This window comes from Aspergillus mulundensis, assembly GCF_003369625.1.
Source record: "Aspergillus mulundensis strain DSM 5745 chromosome Unknown scaffold_10, whole genome shotgun sequence".
Classification (NCBI taxonomy): domain Eukaryota; kingdom Fungi; phylum Ascomycota; class Eurotiomycetes; order Eurotiales; family Aspergillaceae; genus Aspergillus; species Aspergillus mulundensis.
This window is the reverse complement of record NW_020797898.1, coordinates 1,194,678-1,207,172: the sequence shown is the minus strand read 5'-3', so window position 1 is coordinate 1,207,172 and position 12,495 is coordinate 1,194,678. Positions and strand designations below refer to the sequence as shown.

General features: G+C 52.4%; 4 protein-coding genes across 4 annotated transcripts; 2 read left to right on the top strand and 2 right to left on the bottom strand.

The window, feature by feature from the left end:
• Positions 1 to 181: 181 nt before the first annotated feature.
• DSM5745_08788 (uncharacterized protein) lies at positions 182 to 1,921 on the bottom strand (the record flags this gene model as incomplete). The annotated part of the gene is made up of 4 exons (XM_026750804.1): positions 182 to 1,165; positions 1,212 to 1,355; positions 1,400 to 1,465; positions 1,511 to 1,921. The coding sequence occupies 4 exons, from the start codon at positions 1,919 to 1,921 to the stop codon at positions 182 to 184; spliced, it is 1,605 nt and encodes a 534-aa protein (XP_026600817.1).
• Positions 1,922 to 3,118: 1,197 nt separating this feature from the next.
• DSM5745_08787 (ENTH domain protein) lies at positions 3,119 to 5,167 on the top strand (the record flags this gene model as incomplete). Its single annotated transcript, XM_026750803.1, has 5 exons — positions 3,119 to 3,166; positions 3,235 to 3,472; positions 3,526 to 3,716; positions 3,767 to 3,878; positions 3,930 to 5,167. The coding sequence occupies 5 exons, from the start codon at positions 3,119 to 3,121 to the stop codon at positions 5,165 to 5,167; spliced, it is 1,827 nt and encodes a 608-aa protein (XP_026600816.1).
• A 796-nt stretch (positions 5,168 to 5,963) lies between these two features.
• DSM5745_08786 (uncharacterized protein) lies at positions 5,964 to 8,216 on the top strand (the record flags this gene model as incomplete). The annotated part of the gene is made up of 4 exons (XM_026750802.1): positions 5,964 to 6,888; positions 6,936 to 7,252; positions 7,298 to 7,413; positions 7,463 to 8,216. 4 exons carry the CDS (start codon positions 5,964 to 5,966, stop codon positions 8,214 to 8,216), a joined length of 2,112 nt encoding a protein of 703 aa, XP_026600815.1.
• A 1,462-nt stretch (positions 8,217 to 9,678) lies between these two features.
• DSM5745_08785 (acetate uptake transporter family protein) lies at positions 9,679 to 10,692 on the bottom strand (the record flags this gene model as incomplete). The annotated part of the gene is made up of 3 exons (XM_026750801.1): positions 9,679 to 10,002; positions 10,058 to 10,226; positions 10,292 to 10,692. The coding sequence occupies 3 exons, from the start codon at positions 10,690 to 10,692 to the stop codon at positions 9,679 to 9,681; spliced, it is 894 nt and encodes a 297-aa protein (XP_026600814.1).
• Positions 10,693 to 12,495: the final 1,803 nt, after the last annotated feature.

The following is a 12,495-nucleotide window of genomic DNA, read 5'->3' as shown; positions in this document are numbered from 1 at the left end:
CACGCGGGCCCGGTCAATTGCAAACATATCGGCTGTTCCCGGATCCTGTTCAACCATGTCCTTGGCAAAGCTAGGCTCCGCGTCAACCATCTCCTCATCGGAACTGTCAATGGTGATCAAGGTAAATTGAGTATTCGAAAGCTGTGCTCCCAGAGCATCGTCCAATCTCGTGCAAGAAAGGTTAGCATTCCCGCCGCGCCGGGGAGATGGCGACGGCGTTTCGACTTTCGTCCATAGGCTCGACCACGTCTTTGTCGTGCTCGTTGTCTTTGTCCGGGTAGTCAGTAGTGGCGTCCGACCCGTTGCCCTCGTCATCAGATGATAGGTCAATTATCTCAAACTCGGAGTCAAATCTACCGCAAGGGATGCCGCCATTTGACTCAGGGGTGTTCTCAGGCGTGCGTAATGCGGCCATGACCGGTTCGCCCCTGTAACCGAGCTCAACGCCATAGAAGAAGTCTCCCCAAGGGATGTGCTTATTTTTCATCCTCCACGAATATGCAATTCCTTCACTGACGGTGCGGCAGAATTCCTGCGGGACTTCCAAAAGGGACAGAAGTTTTCCAACCGTAGCTCCCGCCTGCTTGTCCAAGAATAAAGCACCTTTGGCCATGGCCTGGTGTAGGGGCCATCTGGCTCTAGGAAAGCTGGAAATCAGGTCCAGTTGCAAGAATTCGTGGATATCTTGATGCTGAGCAGCAATAGAAAGAATTGTAGCAACCTCAAAGCTACAAATAACAGCATTGTTGATCCAACCCCATATCAAGTACTCCCCGCCACCATGGTAAGTCCGCCCTATTTTGCCCCTTAGCTTGTGCTTTTCGACAAAGCTGCGGGCAGAATAGACCTTAGACGTTATTCTTCTCGAGTCGAATATGGCTATTGAGGCGCCTTTTCCCTCCCTCAGTCCCCGGTGCACCGGTGCAAGCATGGATTGAAAGGTTGAAATGAAGGGAGACGGTAATTGCTTGCGCCGAATGTGACTTTCAAAGAGGTTATCAAACTCATCCTCGGTGATCGTGTCTGGTTCAAAATAGCCCTCGAGCAGGCTTGCAAACATTCCGGCGACGAATGAGTTCTCCAAATTGAGCCCTTGTGACTTGACGTTCCACCACCGGTATAGCAGCGGAGGAAGCTGCGTGCCACCTGCCCCGTTGATTGCTTTCTACAAAAGTCAGCGGTGAAGGTTACTGAATTCTACCGACACTCACTTCGTTGAGACTTTCGATATCGCACCAATAACACTTGGTTCCAGGCCTGCAAAGCGGCACAGGCTCGGGCTGGCTTAATGCGTGTTTGGTATCCTTTTGCTGCAAAGTGGTGTTTTCAAAGGGATCGTTGGCTAAATCCTGCACCTAGAACAGTTAGTCTTAGCCAGCAATAGAGCTCATCCACGTACAGGGTCTGCATGAACGCGAGGGGGCTCGATGGAAATTTCCGCCTGGAACAGCTGTCTTTCGGCGTCCTAAGACAGTTAGATATCAAGTGTCAAAACGTCTCAGTTACTTACTGTCTCTGCACGAGGGACGGGAGTCTGGTAAGTAAACTCCGAAGTTTCGACACTGATGAGCAATTTCCTGTCTAGATGCTGACCGATCGAGGCTGCAGTGTCTTCAATCGTTTTAATGTAAGGCAGCCACGCCTCGGGACTAGAATCTGACTGGTGTATGTCCTTCCAAATGGAGTCTTTCTTGAACTTCATATCTGCCCACTGGCTATTGAGTGTGTCCCACTTGATAAACTCTTCCTCCTTGAAGCCAGACTCGGTAAGCTCTTTTCTAAAACGAGCATTGAACACGGCTTGGAAGCCAGAGTTATCCTTGTCAAAATACTTGACCAGACAGCACAAGAACTTCCTCGTTTCCGAGGACCATCTCAGTCTCGGTGCCCTGGTGCGCATGTCAAGGGCATTGAGCGCCATGGTCTGGAGTCGTCAAGCAACAGAAGCTTCACTGGGGAGAAGGCAATGTATAGACACGAATTCCTAGGTAAAGGGAAGGGAGAAGGCAGTTCGAAGGCGTAATTGAAAGGTTGGAGTGGAAAGAAGAAGAAATAAGAAAAGACAAGGAGAAACGAGCGTAGGCAGTCGACAACACAAGAGTTACTTGAGGGGTATCTGCGGATAGGGAATGCAGAGAGGGGAAGGCAGTTCGAAGGCATTAAGGAGAGATGAGGAAGGACCAGGAGAAAGGAGCATAGGCAGTCATCAACACAAAAGTTACTTGGTCCTGAGTGGAATCTGCAGATATATTGGAGAGAGGAGAAGACCTTTTGATCTCATAGACGAGGGGCTTTTCCTCTCAACCCATCTCGTGTTGAAAGATGTTAAAAGATATCATGGTCATCGGCATTCTAGTTCTTTGAGCAGATAAGCAATAGGCCTCTGTCTGCGATATTCGAGGCAGAGCCTATATCTGCGAGCTTGTTGGTGCCAATCCATGGAAAGACGATGTATAACTCAAGAGGTAACATGGTTGAGCTGTAAGTGAGGTTATTCATCTTTCACTTTCACCCCATATATACATCTGCTGACAAGTTATTGGGTGATTAAGAGAAACACGCCTTAGCATTGGAGGAACTGGAAAATGACAATTGAGTTATAGACCACAAGCTCAGTAAGCGTTGACTGGCTTTCCACAGTATCAATTGTTGTGGTTCAAGGTTGTCATCTTGTAGAGTGCCTGAGACGATGTGGAGCTTAGGCAGCCAAACCGAAGAAGGCGGCGTCGGACTTGGGCCTGTTGTCGTGATGCTCCTCGCTTTCACCCCCCACGACACGACCGCTCCGGTTTGCGAACTTCGCCCAATCCACCTGCCCAGTCGATCGGACGGTTCTACGATACAGTACATTATTACATCGGTATTCCCGGCTGGACCGATCACACACGAGCTGTCCCTACCTGTCGTTTTTGCTCCCCTGATCCACGTTTCTCGGGATGGCTTAATCCACCATGACTTCAATTGGAGCTGGCGCAAACGAAACAATCCACAGTCTACAGTAGTCATTGCCAAACTCTTCTGTCACTTGGCTTTGCTAGCACCCGGAAATTGCCCAAGCTTGCGCTACGATACTCTCGCAATCCCGTCGCAACTCTAGAGACCCCAGACAACCTCGACAATGGCCCAAAACTTTGAGAAGTCGGTTAAAGGGGCCACCAAGGTCAAAGTCAGTAGGGATTCTGCTTGCGCCTTTATTTGCCTGCGGGATGCTGATAGTCTGTTTTCCTTTTGTAGCTTGCCGCCCCTAAGTCAAAATACATCGAACACATCCTAGTAGCGACGCATACAGGCGAAGCTGGAGTCGCCGAGATATTCCGGACACTGCATCTTCGGGTTCGCGACACGACATGGACGATCGCATTCAAGGCCCTCATCGTGATTCACTTTATGATCCGCGAGGGCCAGTTGGACGCCACGCTACAATACATGGCGGAGAATCCAAGGAAAATCGCCGTCCACGGGTTATCAGAGGGTGGGCTCGCCAGGATATTTGGCTGTTACAATGCTAATCACTATGTGACGCAGTTCAACCGCAAGGGCGCAATATCCGACGATACTCCCAGTACCTTCTTGCCCGCGCAAAAGCATTCGAGCAGACAAAGACAGATTACGTACGGAGCGGACAGGGTCGGATGAAACGGCTTACCGTTGAAAAGGGTCTGTTGCGAGAAACCGAAGTTGTTCAAAGACAGATCAAAGAGCTCCTGAGATGCGATGTTCGTACCATATATCTACCTGTCGTTGGGCTGTGGCTGACGAGTATCAGTTCTTAACCGATGAAGTCGAAAACGAAATAAGTTTGACGGCATTCCGTCTTCTTACATTGGACCTCTTAACTCTATACTCGGTCATGAATGAGGGAACTATCAATGTCCTAGGTAGGCTAGGCATACCGCAATATTTGGGCAGTTATCACTAATGGCGGATAGAACATTACTTTGAAATGTCGCGCCCCGATAGCGAACGCGCGCTGGATATTTACAAGACTTTCACCGCGCAAACAGAAGAGGTCGTCAAGTTTCTGGGAGTCGCTCGACATTTCGAATCAGCGACAAGGCTAGAAATACCCAAGTTGAAGCACGCGTCCACTGATCTAACACGTCTCCTTGAGGACGACCTGAACGATCCGGACTTTAATCAGCGCCGGAGAGAATATCTTGCGCGGAAAGGGAAAGGTGGAAGCAGCAGTGCCTTCGCAGCAGCATCGACGACTGGTGATAAGCCCGCCAGCAACGCGAACCCTACGCCTCCTCGACCAAAGACGGAGCCCAGCCCCCAACCGAGGGCGGCACCATCGAACCTTATAGACTTCTTCGACTCCATTGAGCCGGCTCAGCCAGCTCAATTCCAGCAACAACCGCAGCAGCCACAAGGCATGCAGTTTCAACAGACTGGCTTTCCTGGACAACAGCCCTCATTCTACCCACAACAGACAGGGTTCCAGCAACAACCCCAGCCCGCCGAGTTCGGTCAGCAACCTACTGGATTCGGGCAGCAGGCACCATTTGGAGGACCATTTACAGCACAGAATATTGGCCAGTTTGGTCAACAGCAAGTGCCTGCGCCCCTTCAATCGACCCCAACTGGTGCCGGATTTGGTGGCTATACACCGCAAGCTCAGGCTCAAGGATTCCAATCGCAACTTCCACCAATCCCGCAGAACAATGTCGCGGCATTTCCGCAGCAGCAGCCGTCACCGGCTACCCTTCAACCGCAGACAACTAATCCCTTCAGGCAATCAATGCTGATGAACACCCAGACGGGTTCGAGTGTACCACCATCGCCCATGAACCGCCAGAACACAAATCCCTTTGCGAAGCGGCTATCCACTGCCAACCCATCTTTTACCCCTAGCCCTCCCGAGCCGTTTCCCCAGGCTCTTCAACAGTCTCAGCCACCCCAGCAGCCAGCGGCTCTTCAGCCCCAGCGGACGGGGACGAATCCTTTCGCTCGAAGCTCATCTGTCCCACCGCAGCAATCTCAGGGATTGCAGCCTTCTGCCGCGACCCTTCGGCCTACGCCTACAGGGAGTACAAATCCGTTCCGACAGAGCGCGCTTGTACAACAAGGTCAAGGGTGGCAGACAACCAACGGACAACAGGGCACTATGGGCGGATTGGAGCAGTTGGATACGATCTCTGTGTTTCCACGCCCTGGATTTTCGTGACGCTCGTCTAGCTTTCCGGATGGCGGCGGCACCTCGCGACTCGTGTTATCTCTATGCGTCGTTATCTCTAATTTTATCACTATTCTCCTGCCATTGTTACCATTCTATCATTGAATTTCATACAGCTCGCAGCGCGGGCGCACGATGTAGTAATAGCGAATACAACTGTCTCATAAATAAACAAAGACACGCAAGGAGGCCATATGGGAGGAAGATATACCCGAGCGATCTAGGAGCGTTATCGTTTATCCACGGGAACCGAGCTCCACCCGGACGCCGGCAGCCGCAGCATCCGAGATCCAGAACATGGCTGCCGGCTGCTTGATTGGCTGCAAATGGGCCTGAAGAAGAGGAGAAAAGCGAGAACGAGAAAAGCGAGGTGAAAAGCAGGATTCGGATATGCTGACTCTCGTGTCCGATGGCCTGGCAAGTCCCTTCCGGACGCTGCTCTGTCCAGATTCATTACTTTGTGCTCCATCTTAGCCTCTTGCACTAAGAAGACTAAGACTCGACGACAGGGACAACCAATTCTTCCCTCTCTCGCGTCTTCTCCTTCGTTACATTCCTCAATACAACGCCCAGCCCTGCGTGTCCACTGCCATCGAGACCCGTGTCGCAAGAACATGGGCTTTTCCTGATAGGGGCAGTGCGCTGACCATTCAGCTTTTCCTCCAGCTGCTCCTTCACCTCTCCCCCCATTCTCCGCTCGCCTTGCCCCTGCCAGCTGCCCATCCAGGAAAATAATGAGTGCCCATGAAGATCGCCAGCGAGATCTGTGAACTGCTGCGCCTGTGCGATGGACGCCAAGAACTCCCTTCCTCCCTCCACGGCTCATCCTCCGGTCGCCGACCACTCTCTCCCCTTCTTCCCTGTCGTCTCCCGGCCAGCCCCCTGGGCTCACGACAATAATAATACCCCGGCTATAGCCCAGAACTACCACCATCACCATTATCCGCCGCCTCACTCGGTATCTCCGCCCTCCTCCACGCCGCCGCAGCTGCCCCTGCCCGCCTATGCTCCGCCGCCAACAGCCGGCGTCCCCGACGCGATTCATGCCGCACAACCACCGGTCGCTGGCGACTCGGGTCGGGGCTCAGGGAAAGCCGCTGTGACCAAAGTCCGCAAGCCTCGGAAGCAGGGCAATGCGTCGCAGGGTCGTTCGACCCTCTTTTGGGTCCATAACGACCCGCAGTCGGTCGCGGAGGGCACTCGCGAGGAAACGCTGAAACTCATCCGGTCCCATGTCATGTCCGAGCACAACCGCAAGAAGAGACTCGAGACGAATAAACGATACAAGAGCAAGGCCTGGAAGCACCTCGCATACCAGCCCGCGGAAACGGCTGCCTCCAGCTCGACGACTGCTGCCAGTACCACCGAGACCGCATCTCCTGCCGAAGCAGCTCGACAGACTTCCCGCAAGACATCACGAAGCACACCGCTCCCTGCTCAACATTACTCCCCGTCGTCCTCGTCGTCGAAATCACCGTCTCCCGAGAACCAACCTATAAAAGAAGAAGAGCCGGGGCATGTTGAGGTGGTTCACAATTATCCTATTGTATCCGAGGCTCCTGTCGACAACTACGGGGTGCAGCCTGAGAGTCAGGCTCTTGCCGTTATCCAGGATCCCTCACCGTACACATATGTAGGGCAAGGGACGAGTGATCCTTTCAGCACGATGCATACTCCTCTTTCGGAGCGCATGTACCGGCATTTACAACACTGTAAGAACGTACATACACAATCGGCTGTACTGTGCTAACGACGATAGTCTTATGCAAACTGACCCGACTTGCATATCCGTTACAACGTCGGTATGGTGCCAAGTTAGAGGCCCATTGGGCCTCTCTTGTGTCCCACGATCCTGCCTCATTGCATGCTTGTATTTGTGTCGCCGCGACGAATTCCGCCCTCGAATCCGGCGAGTTTCCATTGACAGACGAGAAGAAAAGCTCGAGCGTGCTACTTCTCGACACATTCCATCACCGTGGTGAAACTATCCGGCTAGTCAATGAGGGTTTATCAGACCCCATTAAGGCCGCTAGCGACGAGCTGATTGCTGCGGTGTCTGTCTTATTGACGGTTGAGGTATGACACTCCGCGCGCTTGCTAAGATCCAGCTGACCGGCACAGATTGCAACCGGCGATCCCGACTATCTCAAGATTCATCTCGCCGGGTTAAGACAGATGGTTGGGATGAGGGTTAGTTTTGCAGATGTCGCTGACGATGTTCGATTCCAAATTTCATGGTCAGTCTTGTCCCAATATTCTCGCCGGAAGTGTACTGACCTTTAGCAGGACCGATATTCGTGTCGCATGCATGTCCTTGACCAAACCCATATTCCCGTTTGTCCGCTATGCCCGGCCAAAGAACTTCACTATCACCCCTCCGACTAAAGAGCTGGAATCGACCGCATCTAGCTTGGTGAGCTTGATTCAGATACCCGGCATCTTTAGTGATGTCATGTCCCAGATTATCTACGACCTGACCGATCTCGTTTGGTATGCGGAATGGGTCAAGGGTGGTCCACAAGAACAGGACTTTGACGAAGAAACTGAGTGCTACTACAACACCGAGGTGCTTTACGTGGAGTACGCACTCCACAGCGACCGATACACGGCGTCAGGCGAAGTAAAGGGGGACGCATCGATCGAGGGCTGCGTCCGCTTGGCGTGCCTGTTGTTCCACAACACTGCTATCTGGGACTTCTACCCGCAGATCGCGCCGGTCTTCCCCAAGCCGATCATAGCTTTGCAGATGGCTCTCGAGTCTACCATCCGCGCGGGGTGCTACCACCTATGCCGGGGTCTGCTGATATGGCTGCTTTTCGTCGGCGCGTGCAGCAGCAGGATGCCACAGCAGCGGAATTTCTTCGTCAACGAGCTCGCATCTGCAGTGCGCCTCCAGGGCGTCCAGTCGTGGCAGGAGCTTCGTGCCATTCTGTTTGGCTACTTTTACGTCGACCGGTGCTACCTAGGCCCGCTGCGGTCGTTGTGGGACGAACTCCAAACGACGCCGGCTCCGCACCCGCATTGTATAAACAGTAATTGAGATGATTCTATATATATTGTATCTATCTAGCTAATGAGGCATGGTACATGAGATGAGCCATGTCGTGATGAATATACCTATATACCCCCGGCATCACAAAACATTAATATATGGTGTATGATTCTGATCAAAAATCAGCAAGATGATCAGTCAATAATTCTCCAGCAAGCTTGAAATTAGACCCGTCGGTGTCTGCACGGCCCAGAACAGCCAAGCTTGCTCCTGCAGCCGTGGACTGATCAGCTACCCTGCACATCAGCCCAGTCGGAGCTGGCTCGGACCTGAGTCTGACATGGCAGCTCGGCATCCCGTCCCGCCCCGTCAACACTTTTTTTCCTTCAACTCTACTACTCCAGCATATAGACATACGGCCAAAGACAGGCATGAGACCCTCGAGGATAACAACATAAAAGCAGCTAGAACAGTGAACCGAGTCAGTCTGACAGGTGCCATCCAACAAGTCCCCTTTTAGCACTCCGTAGCCCCCGGCACCATCCGTCCCATGCCGCGATGTCGGATGGAGTCGAGACTCAGGTCAAGCCCGAGCTTGCCCCGACCGAGTTTCTCCCGCAGACACATCACATCACCAACTTGGCAGGCAAATGCCTCACTACTAACGACTAACGACCAGGCACCGAGAAAAGCCCGATGTATCCCCACCGCGGGAAATTTTGGAGAGACATATATCTAGTCTAGTTTACCCCTTCGCTCCTTCGCGCGCTATTATTTTCTCTCTTTATCTCTTGGATCCCTCGCGTGCAGAACGTACCCAGTTTCATATCTAGGACTTGGATGCGCTTGTCTTTCGCATGCTATTCTTGTTTCTTATCATGGCTGCACTCAAGACAGGGTATACCTCTGTTTAGGTACCTTCGTTGATGGAGATGCTTCATTCATGTGGGAAGAACCTTGGTCACTTTGGACAGTGACCACTGGGGCCTCTGTTCTCGCGCCCGCAAGGGGCACAGAACTCGGCTTCCAAGTTCTTCATGCAACCCGCAACCCACTTGATCTGCTGTACTAACTGTGACACTGACTGGTCAAGATTGCAACTTACTTGCATACCACAGTACTTGAGGCGAAGGAGTCGCAGGCTCAGATAAGCTGAAGGCAAGCCATGGAGGTCATCGGAAGAACAGGAGGCATTGGATCAGGTTTGTCTTGAATCATCACAATTTCATTAAACTGAACTAAGACTAATCAAAAATATTAACGGCATCGGATAGGAAACCACAAAGAAAAAACGTCATATACCGCAAGACCATTTCCTCGTTGCTGAGCACGTCGACCCCATATATCGGTATCCATAACCAAAACAACGGCCCTCTCGCAACGATGATCTTACGATCGGGTATCTGGGGATCATATTGCAGTCTATACTATATCTGCAAGTTGAGACTGTCCTTCACGCGCCAGATAACTCTCGCTACCTGGACTATTCGTTGTCTGAATTGTGAAAGATTTAGACAGTCTCGCGCTCGGTCTTGTCGCGACGAGCACGGCCGGTCGGCGACCACGGGAAGTGGGCGACGGGGATGACGAAGAAGCTGTTGCTGCTGTCGGCAATACCGGCGAGGGCGTTATACCAAGCAGCAAAGGCAGCCAGAAGACCGAAGAAACCGCCGGCCTTGATAACGGGAGGGTTGGGGACACCAGCATCGTTACGCTGGATGTAACCGACACCGAGGAGCAGGAAGGTGATGTCCAGGAAAAAGAACAGGGAGAAGAAGGCGACGGTTGATCGCAGGGTGCAGAAGAGCATGATGGTGGTGAAGATGAACCAGCCCTGAGAGTTCTGTCAGCGCCGATCGCTCGCGATTACATCTGTCCAAAGCACTTACCATCAGGAACAATCCGAACGAGTTGTAGAACATCGTCTCATCGCCATTTTCCGTGAGAGCGCTCTGGATGTTGAAACCACCGGGAGTGAGGACAATGGCAAAGGCGAGCCAAAAGCCACCATAAGAGGACAGAGCAGTGGCACCAAAAGTGTTTCCAATAGCCATTTCCCTATGCGAAGCGCATGGTTAGCTTTCTGTCTACCGGTCCAGCGCGGCACGAAAGGCAGCACTTACCACATGCCAGCAAGCAGCTGGACGAGACCACCATAACCAAAAGCCAAGGCGATGACAATGTTGGGTGCACTGATATCCCGCGCTCCCATGTTGATACAGCTCAGGACGAAAGTGGTCAAGGCGAAAGCACACAGACCAAGCGGAGCTGGGTTGGCGAACTTGCGCGTCTCGACCGACTTGTACAGACCGGGCTGGAACTCACCACCGAATGGGCGAAGAACAGCCTCCTGGGTGTTGACGTGCGACAGGGGACCGTAGCCAAAGCGCGATCGGTGCTCCTCAGCAGTCATGCCGCCAGGAAGACCGCCGTTGACTCCCATAGGCGCATTGGGGGCCGCGGGAGCAGGGGCAGCAGGGGCACCGACATCCTTCTCGAGTCCGTGATTCTGTTCGGCAGACATGATGATATTTATGCGATTGATCTTCTCGAGGTCAGTTTTTTGAATTTTTCTTTTTTTTTGTTTTGTCGATTTTTCAGGCAAATCCAGCTAGCTGGAGAGGGTAAAGTCGAGGCTCGGCTCGAAGAAAAAATAAGGTAAGGAGAAAAAAGTGGCACACAGCACAGCTGGGGCGGGTCAAACAAGAGCACTTGTCAAACTTGTTGAAGACCTGGGGAAAAGAGAACAAGGAAGATGGGGAGAGAAGCAAGCAAGCAGATAGAGCAGGGAGGAGAGGCAATAAGTATGCATGGGCTGGATGGACGACAGGCCGGACGAACGCAGGTTGGCAGCAACTTACCCAAACAGGGAGGAAGCACCGTTAGTTGATCAGCTAGCTCGCCTTCCGTTTTGTTTTGATTTGAATTATTCTCCGGTGAAAATGGAAAAAAAAGCGTGGAAATAATCCAGCGAGAATTGACTTGCTCGAAGTGGAGGCGAGGGTCTGGGATGAGAATTGATGTGCGTGCGATGGACCGGTTTCTATCCACAAAAGGGATGACTGGGGACGCTTAGAGTCGCGCCGGGCGGTTTAGCAGCGTTTAGCTGAACTTTGCGATCGTCGATATAGTGACAATAGAACTCTTGAGACTCAGAGACAGTGAGCTGGAGATGAGAAGCCGAACTGCACGAGAGCAGCAGGGATAGATATAGGCAGCAGAAGTCCCCGGAACCGTGGGCGAATCCTCCTCAACCCCAACAGACAGAGTGCGGAGAAATCAGCGGGGGCAAGGGCGAAGGGAATTGGCAGTTGCAAATCATGGCGACCCTGAATACTGAAAGTGGCAGGTCACTCAGTTACTGGTCAGTGATTGAGCACTTGAAGAATGGTTGGGCGACTTGAACTTGGGTATACCACGATACCAGCCATTACCACTGGATACGAACCCCGGACACAGAGCGGAGAAGGCCTTGGTGGGGGATATCCGGGGCTTGGCCAATAACAAGAGTTGCCATTTGCTACCAGGATTCATGGTTGGCTGGCTAAGGATTGCCATGAGCCATGACGCCCTGTAACCTTCGCTTACCGTACGCCACTATCGACTACGGACGCCTCTGCGCCTGTGCTGACGGGAAATCCTTGTCCTACGAGTCTTACTCTTAACAGGGCTTATTCTGTTACGTAGCTGAGAATAGCATTCTTTGTAAGAAGGGGTCTCATGATCTCAGACAGCCGGGGCTTCCGCGTACCAGTGCAATACGTATACTAAGTCTTAGTCAGCTTCCCGTGACCCGCTCGCCCGTCATTGATTTTGAATTTCTACAGAGCTAGCTCTCTCCGCAACGCCGATCCACAAGCTCTCCAAGTCGTGCTCTCTTGATGGCCTGGTTGGATGCACTTGCAATCATGCTCATGCAGGGCCCTCCGATCCCGGAGTCTGTTGACAGCCTGCAAGCAGCTTTGGAACAAGCTAATTTCTGATGCCACGGACGGCCGGAGAATCGGTTAATTTGGGAAGCTGTGGGAACTGAGAACTCGATTTGCTGACGATGGCCATGGCTAGCTGCGTGGGTCTCGCTCTTCAACCTCGGTATATCCCTACGCTAACCCAAAAGCTTGAACCCGATGGCAGTTGAGAAAATCTCGCAGATTTGCAGTCGGCCGGCAGATGGATACTGCCGCCGTCCCGCGTCGATGATCGAAACAAAACAACAATGCCGTCTTGCGCGTTCATGTTCTTCCGAGAGATCGGCCGGCGCAATTTGATGCAGTTCAAACTCCTTCTGTGCTTGAGAGTGAGACGGCGCAGGCGAATCAATCCACTT